Source organism: Carcharhinus amblyrhynchos, chromosome 9 (genome assembly GCF_965287045.1).
Source record: "Carcharhinus amblyrhynchos chromosome 9, sCarAmb.v2.hapA, whole genome shotgun sequence".
In the NCBI taxonomy this organism is placed as follows: domain Eukaryota; kingdom Metazoa; phylum Chordata; class Chondrichthyes; order Carcharhiniformes; family Carcharhinidae; genus Carcharhinus; species Carcharhinus amblyrhynchos.
In genome coordinates, this window is record NC_137332.1 from 57,424,191 (window position 1) to 57,445,027 (window position 20,837).

Below are 20,837 nucleotides of genomic sequence, written 5' to 3' on the forward strand. Positions count from 1 at the left end.
CCTCACAAGTTACTTTCCTACCTAACTTTGTATCATCAACAAATTTGGCAACCGTGTCATCTATCTTTTCATTCAAGTCATTTGTATAAACTGTAAAAAGTTGAGGCCTCTGCACTGATGCCTGTTGTACATGACTTGTTACGTCCGACTTACCAGAAAAGACCCACTTACCCTCTGTTTCCTGCTAACTAGTCGATCTTGACTCCATGCCAATATGTTAATTTCTTATATCATGAGCTTCTATTTTCTGCAATATCTTTTAATATGGCATCTTAACAAATGCCTTCTGGAAATCTAAGTACAGCACATGTGATTCCCTCAAAGAAATCCATTGAATTGGTTAAACATGATTTTAGTTTCATAAAACCATTTTGACTCAGCCTGATTGCCTTAAAGTTTTCTAAGTAGGCCACTTCTTAGGTAGATGTCAGGAAAAAACCCATGGCACTGTTCTGAAGAAAAGCAGGAGAGTTGTTCGTGTTCTGAACAACAATGTTTATACCTCAATCAAAATCACAAAACAGATTTTCAGATCATTATCACATCAGTATTTGTGGAATATTGCTGTGCCTAAGTTAGCTGCCATGTTTCCTATGTGGCAACTGTGACCGTACTTCAAAAGTGATTCACTGGCTGTAAAATGCTTCAGAACCTCTTGTGGAAGGCATTATATAATTAAAGTATTTCTTTCTGAATAGTGCAATTTGTGGCAGATTGGCAAATTTGTGTTATTTGTGATGGTAAGAGACACATTAGATGTATGCTTTACTGCCCCTTTTAATTGTTTATGCACTGATTGCATATGTAGATTTTGTTTAAGTACATCAGTGGACTAAAAGCAGGGTGTGAAAGCTATAGGTAGCTTTTTGTCAGATGGTTCAAGTTGAAGTAGATTTTTTGCTGGTGCCACATGTTTACATTTTCCTATGCACGTTAAAAAAATGAATTTAGTTCAGGGTTCTTTAATGAATTACAAATGCATAGCAGATGACTGCAACGATAATTCTGTGCTTTAAACACCACGGATTGTTTGCCCATCTAATCTTTGTGTTCGATAAAGCTCAGCGTTCTGTAATGCCACATGACCATGAGCCAGTTACAACTTGAACAGGGAAATAAGTTAATTGACAGAGTCTGTATTTATATGATGCCTCATTGTGTCCTCAAGTCATCCCACAACTCTTTACATTCAATTAATTATTTTTCAGCTCAGTCGCTGTTTGTTAATTTGCACAGCAAGATCCCATGAACAGTAACTGAGATGAATAACTACTTTGTTTTTATTCATATTACTTGCTTTCTGATTCTGTCAGAGTTGATCAGAGTGTCACTGACCACCTCTGTTCCGTCTAAGCTCTGTGGCCGTGCTACAACCCAAACTTCCCGCACAGGACAACTTCTATTTGTGGACATCCTCTGGCCCAAACTGTCCCACCATGTTTTAATCTCCTCTGTAATAATGTTCACTTGGCTTCTCCTGAAACCCTATTAATCTGAAACCAAACTGGATTACTATGTTTTAAGGAATCATGGGATTGCAGTGGGCCAAGCACCTTGGGAATGCAGTGAGAGTCACGATAAACGATATAAATGAGGGCTCTGTGAAGATCATTCGAGAAAATTGTCATCTAAACCGGATGAAGGTGCTGACAAACAGAAAAGATGATGAAGAGGATGAAGATGATGTTGAAGAAACTGAGGATATTTTGGGGACTATTGAAGTCACTCAAATGGATGCCAATGTGCTCATGCACTTGAGAGCTTTCGACTTCATGTAAGTGAAACATTTTGTATTCTAAAATTTACTGAGGAATTTATTAAATACCTTTAATGTTCATATGTCTGGGGTAAACTTTAAACTCAGGCTTTTACATTTAAGAAGTGTAACACTAGGTTGTGCTTCTCTGACAAACGATTCTCCATTTTTAGGAAATACATTGAATTTTACAGGATAACGTAGTGTTATAGATTATCAAGATTGTTATATGTCATGCCAGTAAAGGCTGAAATTCTGCACCTACAGTTTCCTACAGAACCAGTTCTGGGGAGTGTGAAATTTGGGGATAACTCAGTTTGAAATTGGAGGATAGGGGATTCCAAATTATCTACAACCAACATCTTAATATACAGCTAGAGGGCAGCATTTTCAGAAACACAAGTTACTGTGGAAGGAATCTAAAGAAGTTGGAGAAAAACACAGACTGTGACCCAAGCTGGGAATCAAACCCAGGTCCCTGTCACTGTGAAACAGCAGTGCTAACCACTGTGCCACCTTGCTGCCCCTTTGTGCCACTTGTGTGATCTCACAATTTGCAATTGATCATGTTAGCTACACATTTGTAAAAAGTCATTAATGCCTAGAATTCACCTTCTACAATTTTTAACAGGACAACATAATAGTTTTACAAATTAACTTTGCTCTTTTATGTGCTATACTTAACATTCTCAGCAAATAAAAATTATCACTTGTATAATTCAAATTTTCTGGCATACTCCAGTAATTTTTTGGAGTCATTTCCAAAACCATGTGACTTGGCAAATGTGGTGGAAAATCACTGTTGACAGTTAGTACAGAGTAGCTGTAGTTGAAGGCAAAATATTGTTGTGGCTGGCGGATGTTCTGGATCTGTCGTTGTTATTGAAAGTATATTCTACTTCACCTTCAACTCTGATGAAGAGTCATAGGGATTCAAAACGTTAAATCTATTTTCTCTCTCCATAGATGCTGCCAGACCTGCTAAGTTTTTCCAGCATTTTGCTTTTGTTTCAGATTCCAGTATTCACAGTATTTTGCTTTTATTCTATTTCATTTTGTTCGGCATTGCGGACATTAATTAAAGTTACCTCTGTGTATAGTCAGGTGATGAGGTATCACAAAATTACAGGTTCAAAAGTTAGTCAGTACATTCTGTTTTTTTTATGACTGGTTTCTAATAAAATTACTTAAGTTTTGTGAATTGTATGCACTTTTCATTGTGGTGTTGCGTTTCTCGTGCATAAGCGATAAGTGACTCAACCAACCCATGCCACACAAGGGAGTCAGTTTGAACTTTTGCTGTTGGTGTAATACAGACGTTATTGGATTTATCATGAACTATACAGCATTGAAGAAAATGGAACATAAATATGACAGGATGTATCATGGGTGACACCTGTGCATTTTACCATAGTTAAAAGACTAAACAACCTGCTGATATGTTTAAAGGAAATAGACTGTTTCGTTTCCAGAAGGTTTTGATTCAAAATCCTATTCTATTGTAACTTTAACTCACTGCTTTCAGAGTGTGTTTTACCAGCTTTTTGCTGTGGAACTGAACTTTCCATTTTGAATTTGATTGGGCAACAGAGGGGAAAGAAGGAACTATTGGTACCAGTATGCTCTCCCACGCCCAGTTTCTGCTGTTTATGATGTGGAGATGCTGACATTGGACTGGGGTAAACACAGTAAGAAGTCTCACGACACCATTTTAAAGTCCAACAGGTTTATTTGGTAGCAAATGCTGCCAGATGTCACACTTAGAGTCACACTATCTGAAACCCCCCACGACTTGCCTGGGCTTGCAAAATCTCACTAACTGTCCTGCCTGGAGACAATACACATCTCTTTACCTTGTACTTAATGCTCTCTCCACTGACGTTGTCTACCTTTTAAGACTTAATTACCTGTAAAGATCGCATTCCAACCATTATTTTGTAAATTGACTTTGTGTCTTTAAATGCTGTGTTTGCGAACAGAACTCCCACTCATCTGACAAAGTGGCAATGTTCCGAAAGCTAGTGGCTTGTGCTACCAAATAAACCTGTTGGACTTTAACTTGGTGTTGAGACTTATTATTCTGCTATTTTACCATTTAATTGATTTACTAGTTTTGCATGGTCAATCACTTTGGCCATGCCATCTGGAAGATTTATTAAACCCCTGCTTACTACCTTTTGTACCCGATTTAATAATCCCTTCAAAAAGGAAGCTCTTGCACCTCTCCTACTTTTGGAACACCTAGGGTTGTTTATTGACGTAACGGTGCTATGCAAATACATGTTTCTGGGAAGCAGCCCCTACAGCAGTCTAACCAGACCTGCCTCTGATGTAAGACGTGGAATCTAGTGGAGTCAGACAACAGGAAGTATTTTCTGCATAAAACATTTTTGGTGGGGGGGGGGGGGGGGGGGGTGGGGGGAGGTGTGAAGCTTGCAGTTTAAATAATGAAGATGACATTGAACTTTGGTCACTCATACAGTGAGTACTTATGTCCTTTTTTTTCCACCTTGTGACAGACATTTAGACCCATTTGGAACGGCAATAAATTACTTTGATGCTGCCTTCAGAAATGTGAGGAATCTTGGAATTGTTTCTGTAACATCCACAGACATCAGCACATTGTACTGCAAAGCCTTAAATGTCACCATGCGCCACTATGGTTGTAACATTGTCCGGACTGAGTATTATAAGGAAGTGGCAGCCAGAATGATCATTGCTTCTGTGGCAAGGTACTCCTGATATCCATTAACATATTGTACAAAAACAGATTAGAAGTCTTCAAGTAGTTATGGAGACTGCATAGTTGAAGAGTAATTTTAAAGTAATTGTGTACATTTTCCTGAAGTTTTCTATACTAGATACCAATTAAGGGAATACCCTTCACATCAGAACATGTTTTCTATTCATCTTCGGTTCCAGTAAGTAAATGTGACTGAAGTTAAACTCAGTCTGTCTGTGAGAAATGTGTAATTGGTAAACAATTCTTTTCCATTGGCATCATGGCTAAGAGCTGCATTAAGGTGGGGCTGTTTGGCTGCCAGTGTTGAGCTGAACACCTAACTTGAAGTAGAATCTTCACTATGATTTTATCAGCAATAATCCTATTTTTCATCTTCAAAATATGCCAGAAAAGGACATGTTTAATTTATTGAAAGATTCAATTATTTGTGCGTTCATTTGTTTGTCACAAGAGAGTGTTGTACAGAAGGGGAGTTATCCCAACAGCACAGTTCCATTCGTTCCATCTGAAGCATCTTTGTTTTCCAGCTTGGATGCTTGTCCCCATATCACTTCAACTGAGTTTTCTTGCACCCACCATTTGTACTCTTATTTACCTCTCATGCTACTTGCTTCTTGTTTTGTGATGCTCTACTATGTAGCAAAATAATGCCTCATGATCTCATGCAGCCAGGACTTGGAGGCCTGATAGTTGAGGTTCAACGTACTGAAATGTACAATTATTCTTATTCAAGATTAGCAATATAAATATGGAATTTAGAGGAGACCAATTTTTTTTTGCATTGTAGGCCTGATATCTGAGAGAAATCAATTGTATTTGGAAACACAATGTTGATGTCTTTTAGGCAATGAGTTCTTAGCATTTTCTTTACTGACAACTTTTTTTTCCAAGAAAATGTAAGATATGCTGACTGAATTGTGATTAACATGGGCAAACCAAGTACATATAATCAAGGTCATCAAGGTCATCAAGCCCATTGGCGTCTGCACTGAGCAGAGAAAAAAAATCACTTTTATTTGCATCTGGCCCCAAGGATCAAAATGTTGTCCTTGGTTTGGTTAAAAGGATTAAACAGCTTGTTTATAGCCATTAACTTATCTGCCAAAATACAGCTATTAAAAGTAGAGGCATTCAGAAAATGCACAATTGTCAGTAAAGATGTGAAAATTAAAAACTGAATCATGTTTAGATATAAACCTTCATCAGAACAGTTCCTTCAGTTGGCATATGATGGACTGAAATTAGTTGCTATTAGAAATGCATCATCACATTTGAAGACCACATTATATTAGAATGTAAAGCATAATTCAATTTGTCGAATCTTGCATCGCAGAAGCCCATAAAATTTATGATCGCTCTTTTGGAAACAAAAACTCCCCTGCTCTTTTCTTTCAACCCTGCAATTTTCTCTTTTTCAGTCATTTATCCAATGATCTAACTTATTATTGAAAAAGTATTCTCCTCACCTCACCTGTTTCTTTTCCAATTACCTTAAATCTACCAGTGGAATAATTTTCTGTTAATTACTCCATCAAAACCCAGCATCATTTTGACAGGGCCTGTAGAGCCTCCTTTTAACTGTCTCTGTTTTAAAGACACCAATCCCAATTTCTTATCCCTGGTACCATTCTAGCTAATAAGTAATATATTCAAAATGAATAGTTGTAAATAGTTTCATATTGAAAGTCCCAATTCATAGGATCACGCTTGGTTAGAATAAGATTTCTAAGTTGGAGACTTGGTTGGAGAGGTGGCAGATGGAATTTGATCTGGATGGATGTGAGGTGCTGCATTTTGGAAGGTCTAATACAAATGGGAAGTATGTAGTGGATGGCGGAACCAATGGAGTATTGATGGGCGGAGGGGTCTGGGTATGCAGGTGCACAGGTCACTGGGGATGGCAACGCAGGTGGAGAAGGTGGTTGGGAGGGCATGTGGCATGCCTTTGTCGGCCGGGGCATTGGGTTTGGAGGTTGGCAGGGCATGTTGCAACTTTGTTGAGATGCATTTGGAGTGTAGTGTTCAGTTCTGGTTGCCGCACTGCTGGAGGAATGTGGAGGTTTTGGAGAGGGTGCAGGGGGGATTTACTAAGATGTCGGCTGTGGGGAGAGGTTGGAGGAGTTTGGTTCGTTCTTGCTGGAATGACAGAGGTTGGAGGGTGGCCTGGTGAAAGTCTGCAGGATTGTGTGTGTGTGTGTGTGTGTGTGTGTGTGTGTGTGTGTGTGTGTGTGTGTGTGTGTGTGTGTGTGTGTGTGTGTGTGTGGAGGGGGAGGTGGGGGCATGGATGGGGTGGATGATCAGACACTTTTTCCCCATGGTGGAGGAGTGGATTAATGCTGGGCATGGGTTTAGGGTGTGAGGGGCAAAGTTTGGGGGAGATGTACGAGGCAGATTTTTTACAGAGTGTGGTGGGTGCCTGAAGCTCGTTGCTGGGGGAGGTGGTGGAAGCAAATGCTATAGTGAGTTTTGAGGGGCATCTGGACACATACATGGGTGGGATGGGAATGGAGGAATGTGGTCCTCAGAAGGATGGAGGATTTTGGTTGAGTTGGATGGCATGGTTGGTGCAGACTTGGGTGGTCCGAGGGGCCTCTTCGTATGCTGTAGTGTTCTTTGTTTCTTGTTCTAGTTTAAGCATCAATCAGTATTACCAGTATAAATCTAATCTACTTCATTATAATCATGAACTGCTTATTTATAGATCCTCATGACTTTCAAGTTGATTTTAATGTTTCCTTACAACATGCTCCTTTGATTCTGCCTTGGTACTTGATAATTTAGTAAACAGCAACAAAAACAAAACATAATTTTCTCCTTAAGTTCTGGTTAAAAATCTTCAATTTAGAATTTATGTTCAGTAAGATGATTTACAAGTTTTGCGTTCCATTCAAATGTATAAAAATCCCTGTAAACTAACAGTGAAAATAGATGGCATTTTAGATATTAGAATATTATTTTTTTTGTTCTCATGTAACTTTGCTCAGCAGGTAGAAGTGGAATGTAGTTTCACATTACTAAAAATCTAGTTTTTAGTTAGAGATAAAGCACTAATGAGGGAGTTTGCAATACAGTGCCAGCTATGTTGCAAGTGAGGGATATTTTCCCGTTCTTTTAATGCTGATTCATTTTGTTCCACCTCCGTTAGGAAATGGAGAAACGGTTTGGAGTCTGTTTCATCTCTATTGTTCCTCTTAACTTAGCTACATTCTGGTCCTGTTCACTGACTCTGTGATGCAAACTGTTATATCATTTAACAATGTAATGATATGTGCAATACTGTATTATCACTGCACAATGCATGCTGGGGCACCTTATCAAGAAAATAAGGCTGACAGTTGTATCACAGTAGGATCTATATTAAACCAACATCCAGCTGACGCTCTGCAGTGATTTTGGTCCTATTGTGCAGTTTACAGTTGCTATAGCACCTTTCGAGTGTTATCTGGTAAAACCAGAATGAGTTTTTCTTTCTTACTGTTTTGTTGTATTTTTTTCATGCTGTGTATGGTGTTTTCCTACAGGGCTGCTGCACGCTGTAACAAGGGTATTGAGGTTCTGTTTACTGTAGCTCTGGAGCACTTTGTTCTGGTGGTCGTGCGGGTACTTCGAGGACCGACCCAGGCAGACGAAAGCCTGAAAAAAATACGTCGCCTGATCCATTGTCAGTGGTGTGAAGAACGGGTCTTCTATAAGAAGTGCCATATGCTAGAAGGTAAGACAATATCAATAAAAAGCTGTACAGCTAACTTACTTAAAAGTATTTCAGTTTCTTCCTTGTTTACTTCATGAATTTTCTTTCCACTGAAGTGATGGAATGGTGTAGGCCATGTACTGTACAAAAGTCTGAGGTCACATAAACTGACTTGTGCAGCTTCTTTCCTGCTGCCATCAGACATTTGCATGGACCTACCTCGCATTAAGTTGACCTTCCTCTGCATCCTAGCTATGAACCATAGAACCCTACAGTGCAGAAAGAGGCCCTTTGGCCCATCGAGTCCGCACCGACCTCAATCCCATCCAGGCCCTACCCCCATATCCCTACATATTATTGACTGTATGACCCTACATATGACTGTAACACTACATGCTGGTGCTCTCGTTTCCTTTTCTATGAATGCTGTGCTTTGTCTGTATAGCATGCAAGAAAATACTTTTCACTGTATGCGAATACATGTGACAATAATAAATCAAATCAAATCAAATGTTTGTTTGCCGTCATGGTGGTCAGGATCCACAGTGTTAATCGTTCAAGTATTCCCAGTACTTAATATTGTGAGGATGCAGCATTTGTTTCCATCTGTATTTGCCATTAATGAACTTTGTAAATAGGAGACATTCATCAATGACAGAAATCTCATACTACGGCATTTGAGTTGAGGCCATTGGTCCCACTGTTGGATAAGTATTTCTGAATTACAGCTGTGATTAAATCTGAAGAATTTACATTATTGAGTCAGAAGCGGTTATTGGAGCTTGATGTCATTCTTTTTAAATCAGTTAAGATTTGTGTATATTTTACAAGCAGCAATTACAGAAAACAGAACTAAACACAATAAACATTGTTCTCCGTGGATTTCTGATGTATCTAAACCTTTACTGAATATGGTCTTATGCCCATGCAAGTTTTGAGTTACAGCTATATAATATAAACACTGTAATCAGTCTGAAAATTGACTTACGACAATGCTTTTTGTCTAGTAACAAACTGATTTAGTGTTGTTCTTTCAGAGAGTGCATACCGTCAGCTGCCCTGTGACTGTCATGGAAGTATGCCAGGAAAGACAGCAGTGGAACTTGGACCGTTGTGGTAGGTTTGCTTCTTGCAATTAAGGACTTGGCATAATGTTCCCATTTTTCTTTCTCCTGTAAAAAGACCCTAAGCTCTTTTTCCCCGTTCAAATTGACTACAGGAATAGTTCTCATTTTGCTGTCACCTGCAAAGAATTTCAATCTAACAATGTTAAGCTGGAGAGCACAATTTTCATTTCTTGTGGCAGTTGTGTGAACGTAGCCAAGCGTGGATGAGTTGCAATCAGCATTTGGGCTTTGATTCAGGTACTGGGAACTGATTAGAAAGTAAAATTCTCAACAGGTTCTGTGAAAACAGATATAACTGTCCTTGCAATGCTCAAGTGTGAGCTTGAGAGATGAAAAGCCAATTTTTAAACCAGGGCTCCCCTAACTGAGTTGCATTTGTCCATACCAAATAATCTCAAGGTCACATATAAAGTTTAAATCCATGTTCTTGAAACATTTATCTCAAGTTGCTGGCGTTGTGATTTACAATTTATCAGTGAGACAACACTAGCAGCAGCTTTTTCCATCCCCTTAAGATAACAAAAAATATAGACAAGACAAACTAACAATTAAATAATATGCATAAAAATAGAACTGAGTTGCCTGAGTTTCAAGAACTGTATTGCCAGAGGTCGGGAACCACATTTGGGCTGGAGGCGACATTCCCCGACTTGAATTCACTCCAGCATTTTGTCCCTTTCAAAAATTTAGAACCAAACAAAATGGCAACTGTTTTGAGGGAAGATCCCATAAGAAATGAAACAACTGTGAAGGATTACATTCAAAATGTAATTTCAAGAGATGAACGTTGGATTGTTCAGAAATGATCCAATGATGCTGACGGTGAAGGGTGGAGGAACACATCTCTTTGCTTCTAATTTCATGATCATTACGAAATAACTCCAGGCTTGCAATGTCTTAAAAGCTCATGTTAATAAATTACAACAATGACTTCACTTCAGATGTGCTTCATTGGTTATAAAACACTTCGGGACATCCTGAAGGTTGTGAATTACACTGCATAAGTGCAAGCCTTTTTATTGCAGTAGTTTGTTTTATTTTATACCTTGTAGAAGCATAGTTAAAACGCTGTGAACTGAACATTCACAGTACAAGTTGCAGAGCAGTTGTAATAAGATATTACTTTTACAGTAACAGTTGTTTAAACATGCAATTTTCAAACTTCTAACACCAAATAACATTATTGGCTATCCTAAGAAAGACAGTAAAGGCATTATAGAAATATTAATACAAAACATAAAAAATAGACATTAAGTAAAACAAAATACAGGAAAGCACCAGAATCACCTATCAACCTAAACTTAAGATTCGCCTCTTACCTCTGTATTCCAATCCATTTACACCCTCGTTTTTGTGTACAAATCCTTAACTGCTGTCTCCCATTCTACTTCCACAAGCTTTCCCAACCTTGACTGGTTAACCAGAATCTTCAGCTGTTGTGGACCAACACAATGACACCCCATCGCAAGGTGCCGCAAGGGGGAAAATATGTCTTCCCCCCTTGCTGCACTGCAGCTCACCTTTGAAAGTCTTTCAAAACTTGCCCCACAGTTCAGTATTTATTCTGACAAGCTACTTATATAAGCCGGAAGGAATTATATAATTTAATATGTAATAGACAAGCAATGTAGATGCTAGTGGATGTCTAACCTTTGGAATAGTTTGAGGACCTCGACTTGCTTTCAATAGCATAAATAATACATAAAAGTCATCAAAATGCAAGTAAAAAGCAGTTGATCAAAAACAAGGATGCAAAAGCTGTTCGCAATTTCCAGAATTGCGTACAAATTTATTTTGCATGAGATGCTGCAGACTGCAAGCCCAATCTTAGTGGAACATAGAACATTACAGCACAGTAAAGGCCCTTCGGCCCTCGATGTTGCACTGACCTATGAAACCAATGTAAAGCCCATCTAACTTACGCTATTCCAATACCATCTATATGTTTATCCAAGGACCATTTAAATGCTCTTAATGTTGATGAATCCACTACTGTTGCAGGCAGGGCATTTCCTACTCTTATTACTCTGAGTAAAGAAGTACTACTTTCCTAAGTGATGAAGGTGATTGATCCATTTAACAGCATTTCCATGGAATCCCTACAGTGCAGAAGGAGGCTATTCAGCCTGTCGAATCTGCACCAATTCTGAAAGAGCATCTTACTCAGTCCCAACCTCCTGCCTTATCCCTGTAACCCTGTGATTTACCACGGCTAATCAACCTAACCTGCACGTCTTTGGACAGAGAGGAGGCCGGATCATCCAGAGGAAACCCATGCAGACATGGGGAGAACATATAAACTTCACACAGTCAGTCATCCGAGACTAGAGTCGAACCTTGGTCTCTGCTGTGAGGCAGCATCTCTAACCATTTTGCCACCAAACAGAACTTGCTTTCATGCAAGTTGACATCATTTAGATTTTTGACATAATGAAGTAGCAGCCAGTGTGGGAGAGCACACCAAGATGTTGGCTGCATGCAGATTTCAAATTATTAGCACTGCCCTCTTAACAATCTGCAAACAGGATTTGGGAAATCTACTTAATTCCAATTACAAAGTGAAGCTTCTGTGCTAATATTTTCATGCATCATTTGCCTCTACTTACATGATCAACTAAAGGATAGCACTGCTGCAATTGACTAGTACACTATTGCGATCAATGTTCCCTTTAATTTCTTTATTATCCATGGCCTGTTTGTTGCACTGTGTGCCTTTAAAATTGCCATGTAGCTCTATGTGCATATCTTAAAGGGATACTTGTTTTGATGGTCTGTTTGTCTCCTGCACAGCCACGCACCCGTACAGTTGGAGGAGGATTGTGATGCCCTAGTATATATGTCTAGTGTTTGACTCAGTTTCCAATTATCCTATTCACACACCTTTTTAAACTGCTACTTTTCTTTCAATATGCTTTTGATTTTGACTTTGTGGCTTACTTGGGATATTCCTGCACCAGCAACAGATTTACTACTTGGCATTGTCTCAATTTATATACTTATCGTCCTTTTTAGTCTGATTTAAATTTTTATTGAGTGGAAACAAATCCAGTGGAAGCAGGAGTTTAATCCAATCCAGATCCCGTTGTGCTCAGTGTACACTTTGTTCTATGGAACAGATTCAATACCACCAGAACTAAGACAGTTGCAAAGCCTCGCTGCCTACCTGAAGGCAGCTTCATATTCCTAGATTGATGTAGGTTAACCTCTGTTTATTATTTGTGATTCAGTATGTGTTCTTTGTATACATGTTTAGGTTCAACTACAAGTGGCAAGCAGAGAACATTTTCCACTTCAATTATAAAAATTATAAAGCATTAATTCACTGTTGCTAATGGTTTCATCTAAACCTCTGCCTCTTGAAAGTTCCCAACTTTCAACAATTAATTTAAGCTGGCAGTTATTTGTACATCACACTCAGGTGGCTAACCTTGCCAAGCCTGTAGGTTTTTTACAATAGGCAAGTAATTTTTGATTTTTGTTCTGATAGATTAAAATTGCAAACAGCACTTCTGATTACAGATAATTGTATGATAAATCTCCTGTCTATCATTTGCACTTAGAGTTCATAATTTTGCCTTGACTATTATAAATCTTTTTCACAGCAAGGCAGGTAACACAGCATGTGAATACTGCACACTCTCATGGATATCATCCCAGTTTTTTTTGTTCAGTCTAACAGTACAATATAGGATTTACAGTGAAAAACAGCGGCTGCGCACAGGCTGATTGGGCACCAGTGTTACTGCAAGTCTTTATTCTCCTCCATGGAAAATAGACACTAATTTGCTTTAATCTGGTGTCAGCCCAAGCTTTGTAATTGTGAAATCCTTAGCTCATTTTTGTTGGGGGTGTAGGGGAGATAAATGGGACAAATAATCAAATATTCTGTTGCAAAAGTAAATTACTGGAAATCCAAAATAAAACCAGAAAATAGTTGAAATACTCAGCCGGTCAGGCAGCATCTGTGGAGAGACTCACAATTAATATTTGAGATCAATGACAGTTCATCAGATGTTGTCGTCTAGATTTTCAGTGAAATACATAGGCGGAAACATTAACAAACAAAGTAGTCTTCCAACTAAAGCAATTACACTTTAATACAAAATCTATACATTTTTTTTCTTGCGTTTATCCTGCCCATCGTTGGATTCTTGCAGGTGTTATAATACACTTTTTGAATTCCCCTGCACTGCAAGTCCCTTAACTTGCCCAAGACACTGAATACACCTTGCAGAGGAATCCCTCTGGTTTTCTCTCACTAAGCACCATTTGCTTAACCTGATAGCAATTGCTCCTTTTTCACCTGCCATTTTAGCATGGTCCAGAGAAAGCAGAGGAGAATAATAAAGATCTTGCTTAAAACTTTTCTGTTTATTTTTCATGAAACCAAACAATTTTAGATATGCGTTGACTGTTAACCATTAATATACAAAGATCCCAGAGGTTTTCTTTCAGAAGCGTCACTCTTTATTGAAGCTAACTAAGGGTCTATGGCTCAGAGGTGGCTAAGTGAGGTGGAACTTAGGTACAACATTTTCTTGTAAAACTCACCAGTTCTTTGGTACTAACACTTGCAGTTATAATACATATAATCCTTATTGGTAGTGTCTGTAAGAGCACTGTAAATTGCCTCTTGTCATAATTTTCCTCTGTTTCTTGGCTTTTTATTCAATTTCAAGGGCTGGGTCATTGTTTAACACAGGCTTCTTGCGAAGAATGTTGTTTGAAGCAGTTCAACATGGAATTGAAGACATCCAGCCTTTGCTAAAGAACCTGATCTGTGAATCCGAATGTACAACCCTGAAGCACTATTCAATATTTGGACCAATGAGTCACAGCAGCCAAGGTCAGTTTATCCAGTGATACAATAATAATTTTGAAAGTGGAAGCATAAAACAATTTAGAGATACTGAGATACTTTGGAAAAATCGCAGTTGCCACCAATTGACATTGTCAGTTGGTGCTCAATTATTAAAAACAATAAATAATTAAGCCAAGCAGATCCAGAAAGTTGCTCTGTGCTACTTCGGGTAGTTGTGATCAGGATGTTTAAGGAACTATACCTGGCCTCATTGTCCCTAGTTAGAATAGGGAAAATTCAACCAAAGCTCCCACTCCTGGTTAGAACCAACACCTCTGTGATCATTTGGTGAGGACTAGATCAAGTTCTGCTGCAGGGACCCCATGATGCTATTGCCTGACAACAGTTGTGTGTCAAAGGCCAGTTGAAGAATTGTCATTTAGTCAATTATCAAAAAAAGCTGGTGCTTATAGATCATACCCCTGCATGCCTAAGGAGTGGACAGGGAAATATTGAAGGGATGGGAGAAATATTGTTTGCCATATCATTTCTCAGTAACTGACTTTGTTTTGCTAAGTCTAGGCAAAAGGCCAAGGCCCTTTGTGCGCGTATTGCTGGTCACCTTGATTGCTTTACAAATCTTATTCATTTTGGTATGGGTATGATAATGCATGACAGCACCAAACATGCTGATTATTTGGACCACTGTCAGCAAAAAATGTTGACTCAAACAATTGCTAGTAACTTTACAATATATATGTGATTTTTTAAAAAAGCCTATCACAGTGTACTGGATGATGAGATTCATTGTCACTTGAACCCTGCAGCAAGGTTAGTGTCCTATAATTTATCCATTTTTTTTTTCCACATTTACAAATTTTTTTTCACAAATTTCCTTCAAGCATAGAATTGCTTCTGATCTAGCGACCAATTTCCTACCCTCTTGCGACCTGCCCATGTTGGATAAACAGCCTATGATGCATTGACGGGCTTAATTGAAGCTGTCACTCCATCTGTCCAGCTAAATCATTATCATTACCAACCCTACCACTCACCAAAAAATTGAGGATTCATGTTTTCTCTTTTAAGATGTATATTCCTTTCAATACTTTGTTTAATATTGTGCTTAATGGCATATTTTCTCTCCCTACTGGATTTTGTAAGTGCATTCCCATGTCCATTTTGGATTACACCTCCACATAATGCTTGTTGCCTTCTGTCTTGGGAAGATGACCGGTCTCACCTTAAGCATAGCAAAGCTGTTACCAGAGAAACATAACTGATACCATTGCAGTGCCTGCTTGGCTCAATTGCAGCACTCTTGCCTCTTGAGTAAGGTTAAAAGTTTATTTATTTGTCACGAGTAGGCAGACATTAAAACTGCAATGAAGTTAACTGTGAAAATCCCACACTCCAGCACATGTTCAGGTAAACTGCGGGCATATTTAGCATGGCCAGTGCACCTAACGAGCATGTCTTTCGGATTGTGGGAGGAAACCCACGCAGGAGAGAACATGCACACTCTGCATAGACATTGACCCAATCTGGGTATTGAGTCACTGTGCCACCCCATACCCAATTGCAGAACTTGAGAATATCGTTCTTCAGTACCTTACTGAAGGGTTGTTGCAATGCTGGAGGTATCAGTTTCAGAAGAAACATTTAAATTGCGGTCCATTAACCTGTTGCTGTAAACATGAAATATTCAGTGATGTTGTTTGAAGAACAGTGGTCGAGTAACTGCTGAAATTTGTTTCCTTAGCAGAATAGATTAATTAGTTTTTTTTGCATACTAACAATGGTTATACCTTCAGAGTAATTCACTCTAAAGTGCTTTGGGGCTGCCTGAGGATATGAAAAGCACTATAAGTGCAATTCCTTACTATAATTGGAGTATCCTACTGAGAAATGTGCATTCAGTAAGGTAGAGTCCCTCAATTGATGTTCTTAACACAGCTATTTTACTTTACCTAGAAATCTAGTCTGGTGGTAATTGAATTCTTAATTACTTTTGAAGATGTAGATTTAAATTTAAAATATTATACATTTTAAAAATATGCCTTCTTTCCAATGAAACATTTTCTGGTGTTCTGTTTGGAAATAGTATTTTCCTGTCAGAGCAGGAATGTTGATTGCAGTTAATATTAAGAATAAAATGTTATCTAATTTCCCCACATTCCAGTGCCTGATGATGAGTATATATCCCTCTACAGATGAGAAGTCTCAATCAAGCTTTGTTACAATTCAGTGCCCTAAGAATGAGAGATTCCCAATGGTAAAACAAGATGCTGCCACAGCTAACTATCATTCCCAACACGTTTAGCAGGAAGGTTTTGTGTGATGCTACAACATACTGCTGGATTGTGTCAGTGTAGCACAATTGGTGGCACTTTGCCTCTGAGTTCAAAGATTGTGAATTCAAGTCCCACTCTAGAGATTAGGCTGACTCTCCAGTGTAGTACTGAGGGGGTCTTACACCGTTGGAGGTGGAGTTCTTTGGATGAGATGTTAAACCAAAGGCCCATCTGCTGTCTCAAGATTGTAAAAGATTCCATGGCCCCAATGCAAAGAAAACAGGGGAGCTATTCCCAGTGTCCAGGCCAATATTTAATAATCTCCCATAATCATTATTAAGTAACCATATCTGGTCATTTTTGCATTACCACTTGTTGGAACTTGCAAATTTGTGGGCATCACGTTGGGTCATGGAGAGCATTATTTAAATGCTGGTCTTTATTTGGATGTAGCAGTATAGTTAGATTACGGCAGTGACTGACAAGTTGAGCTGTACCATCCTGTTGCCTGATGGAGGTTGTATTGTAGGGGAAAAGGGTGAGCAAAAATAAATGAAGTGTCATCTAAGTACCAATGGTTATTTCAATGTTCTCTTTTTCTCTAGAGGAAAGTGGGGTTGTTATCAAAACCTTAGCTTCTCAGAAATCTGGAATTGAAGATTCAACCACTGTAGTGTATTCTGGACATGGTAAGCATTCATTTAATTGAGTAAAATTCAGTGATAATGTAATGCAGGCTTGGATCTCCATTACCTGCGATAATGGTCTGCTGGAGTGGATAATGGAAATCAGGAGATAAACTTTGCTTTTGTGCATAAAACACAGCAATACTCTAAGCACAGATTTTTTTCTTACTCTTTCATGGGATGCGAGTACTGATAGCAAGGTCGGCTTTTGTTGCCTATCCATAATTACCCTTGGTGAGCCACATTTTTGAACAGCAACGGTCCATCTGCTTTTGGTATGGCTACCATGCCAGATAGGGAGTTCCAGTTATGATTCAAAGTTAGGATGATGTGTGACTTGCAGGTGGTGGGGTTTCCATGAGAGAAACTTGCAGGTGGTGGGGTTTCCATGAATCTGCTGCCCTTGTCCTTCTAGATGGAAGAGACTGCAGGTTTGAAAGGTGTTGTCAGAGGTGAATTGGTGAGCTGGTACAGGGCATCTTGTATGCAATATACACACTGCTACCACCGTGTGTGTCGGTGGTGGAGGGAGTGAACATTTGTGGTAATGAATAGAGTTCCAATCAAGCAGGCTGTGGATTGAGAATACGTAGAAATACCAGATATATGTTACATAATTTTCTTCAAGAAAATGACATCACAGTTCATCCAAACCAGATCATTGGGCTTCAACAAATGCCTCAAGTTCTGTCCTGTGTTGTGTCCTGCAGCTTGGAGCTACTTATGTTCTGACAGACACTGACCTGCCATTTGGCATTTAGGTCACTATTCTCACCTGTTATGTATGTATGACCCTTTAAGAGAGTGGGTCAGATGACTAGGGGGGAATCAGTTTTAGTCTGACTGTACACCTGCTAAGGCATTTAATAAACTGTTCCCTGTTTCAATTATACTGACTTACCTTGTGGTCTTTTTATAGTCATTAATTAAACTCCTACCTAACAATATCCTCCTTGGTGTTCAACAGTACCTTGAACACTCCTTTTGTCTTGTGCCCATGACACATTTGGCACATTTTTTCTGGGCTCCCACCTATCCCTGATCTTCTATTTTGCTCCACCTCATCCACAATATAAAATTCATCATGTTTCCACCTTTCTTCAGCTCTGAAAATGAGTCATATGGACTGTGTTAACTCTATTTGGTCTCTCCACAGATGCTGTCAAACCTCCAGCACTTTGTTTTTTCTTGTGTCCTTATGTAGCTTGGTATTAAATTGTGTTTACCAATACTGTAAAATACCCTGAGACGTTTTAGTACATTAAAGGCACTATACAAATACAATTTATTGCTGAGATTTACAATAGCCCCTGGAATGTATTGTTGTGTCCAGCCACATTAGCTGTGCACATTTGGAGCCAGTGTAACCATCATAGCCTTGGAGATTTATAAAATTAGCATTTACTTTGTTTTGCCTGAAGTGCGGTGTCAGAATCAATTGTTTGCAGTATGAATTATTGCATTTGAACATCACTAAATAACTCCCTGCAGCTCTTATTGACTGTACAGGGCCACTATTGTTTCTTAGTAGCAATTTTAAGATTAGTGCTTAAAAAGGCCTGAGCCTACTATTCGTGCAGTTTTGGATCCAATCGTATTTCTGCCTGTACCACAAGATCAAAATAACCCTAACCAAATAATTATTTATTTATTCTGTCACAGTGACCCTGGTGCATTATCCGTCCATTGTCTCTCTACAGCCATTGACACGGTCAATTATACCATCCTTCTCCAGCTCCATAAGAATGCTCTTGCTTGGATCTAATTTTATCTGGAGATTTTCTTTCCCCAGAATTGAAAAGGCTAAGGTTTTAATTTGTGAGGGGATGTCAGCAGGTTAGATTTGTGAAGATATTTCCACTTGTGGGGAAAACCAAAACTTTAAGCTGTAAATATAAGATAGTCACTATTAAGGAATTCAGGAAAAACTACGGAGTGTGATTAGAAAGTAGCTAAGATGAGTGGAATGGATGTATTTATAGGGGAGCTAGGTAAGTACATGAAGCAGAAAGGAATGGAAAATATGCTGAACAAGCAAGATGAAATTAGGCAGGAGGAAGCTTGTAATAAAGCGGAAATACTGGCATAGACCACTTGCCCAACATTCCTATTTCTGTGGTCTAAGTTCTGTCCAATACTATGTCATACACATGAGATAATGATTAAGCAATTATTGCAGTTAAAATGACAAATGGAATGCTATAGCATGTTAGGATTACCAAAACAAGCATGAATGTAAAACATCCCCGTGGGTAACCTGTGATTTTGCAGAGCAGCAATCTCAATTAAATCAATATATTTCAGTCTAATCGCTTGTCTTAGGAAGGTTAATTCAGTTTATTATTTTGAATCAGGAAGACAATTATTCGCAAAGTTAATGATTTGTTCAATTAATTTGCTCTGTGCACTGTATGTGGAGTGAACCTGATTTGTATCAATGGCATATGCCAATGACCTACTAGTTATTCTTGTAACCAATGAATATTCTTAATTTCCACTTTCCCAGACAAACGGAAAGGTAATGATGTGTCTGGGAATGCAGCAAAACGTCAAAAAGGAGATATTCCTGCGGAGCATCCTCCGTTCTACTACAGCATCCATAGGCATAGTATTCGAGGAATGAACATCCCAAAGTAAGGCAATAAAGGTTCTTTCTCTTTCTGTCCATTTACAAATTCTCCTATTCTAAGGTTTCATCAGTCAGTTTGGCTCTACAACTGCTGGCAATGTCTGCTAACCAGCTTCACTGAATATACAGGTTGGTCACAGTTCAGAGGTTAATGCTTTAATGAAGAATTTCATGGAGTCTACTTACATGGCTAATCCCTGAACCAATTAAGTAGTCTCAAGTGATGAAGTACTGTATTTGTACGAAACGTTGTGATCATGGATTTCTTTTTATTTGATTCCCAGCTGTAATCTATATTTATGCACAATTTAAGACCAAGTACATGAACCCTTCAGTTTTCAGTATGCATCCATCTTTGAGCCCAAGTTCTTGTATCAAATTACTTCTATGTTACCAATCTAAGACAAATAGTAATGCTGCTATGACTGCTTCCTTCATATAGCTGATTTCCTATTTCACTGATCAAGGGGCCCTTTTTTCTTAAAAAAAAGAGAAAAGAAAGTACAAGAATAAAACGCTCATTTAAAAGTACTCTGGTTCAAGTACAGCATTTCAGTGCATCTGCAAATAGTTTCTTTACTTATGCAATACTTCAGTCACTATTGTTTCTTAGTAGCAATTTTAAGATTAGTGCTTAAAAAGATCTGAGCCTACCATTCATGCAATTTTGGATCCAATCGTATTTCTGCCTGTAACACAGGATCAAAATAACCCTAACCAAATAATTAATTATTTATTCTGTCACACTGACCGTGGTGTATTATCTGTCCATTGTCTCTTTACAGCCATTGACACGGTCAATTATACCATCCTTCTCCAGCTCCATAAGAATGTTCTTGCTTTGAGCTAATCTTATCAATGTTATTATCGCCAGAGCATTTGCAGCAGTGACTTATCTTGCCCTCCTCATCATTTTAGAAATTTTCCTCAAGGGTCTATCCCTAGTCCTTTAATCTTTCTGATAGCACTGCTTTCAACACAACCATTAGACATAAATTTAGCCTCCACAGGTCCACTCAGAGCACCCAGCACTCCTCTCTATCACCCATCTCAACCCTTCTATGGGTTGTGTGCTATTGGACTATTTGTTAAATATGCAATCTTTGAGCC

At 38.7% G+C, this 20,837-nt stretch overlaps 1 protein-coding gene across 2 annotated transcripts in view; it reads left to right on the plus strand.

Annotated features, from left to right (window-relative positions):
- trmt1l (tRNA methyltransferase 1-like) overlaps nucleotides 1-20,837 on the plus strand; it is a 51,055-nt gene that overhangs the window by 17,999 nt on the left and 12,219 nt on the right. Inside the window, exons 9-15 of one of the 2 annotated variants that reach the window (XM_080195732.1) lie at nucleotides 1,525-1,774; nucleotides 4,276-4,488; nucleotides 8,021-8,211; nucleotides 9,228-9,306; nucleotides 13,997-14,163; nucleotides 17,018-17,101; nucleotides 19,605-19,731. In XM_080195732.1, the coding sequence (XP_080051858.1) occupies nucleotides 1,525-1,774; nucleotides 4,276-4,488; nucleotides 8,021-8,211; nucleotides 9,228-9,306; nucleotides 13,997-14,163; nucleotides 17,018-17,101; nucleotides 19,605-19,731 (1,111 nt within the window). The remainder of the gene's footprint in view (nucleotides 1-1,524; nucleotides 1,775-4,275; nucleotides 4,489-8,020; nucleotides 8,212-9,227; nucleotides 9,307-13,996; nucleotides 14,164-17,017; nucleotides 17,102-19,604; nucleotides 19,732-20,837) is intronic. The other variant, XM_080195733.1, reaches the window with a different exon arrangement.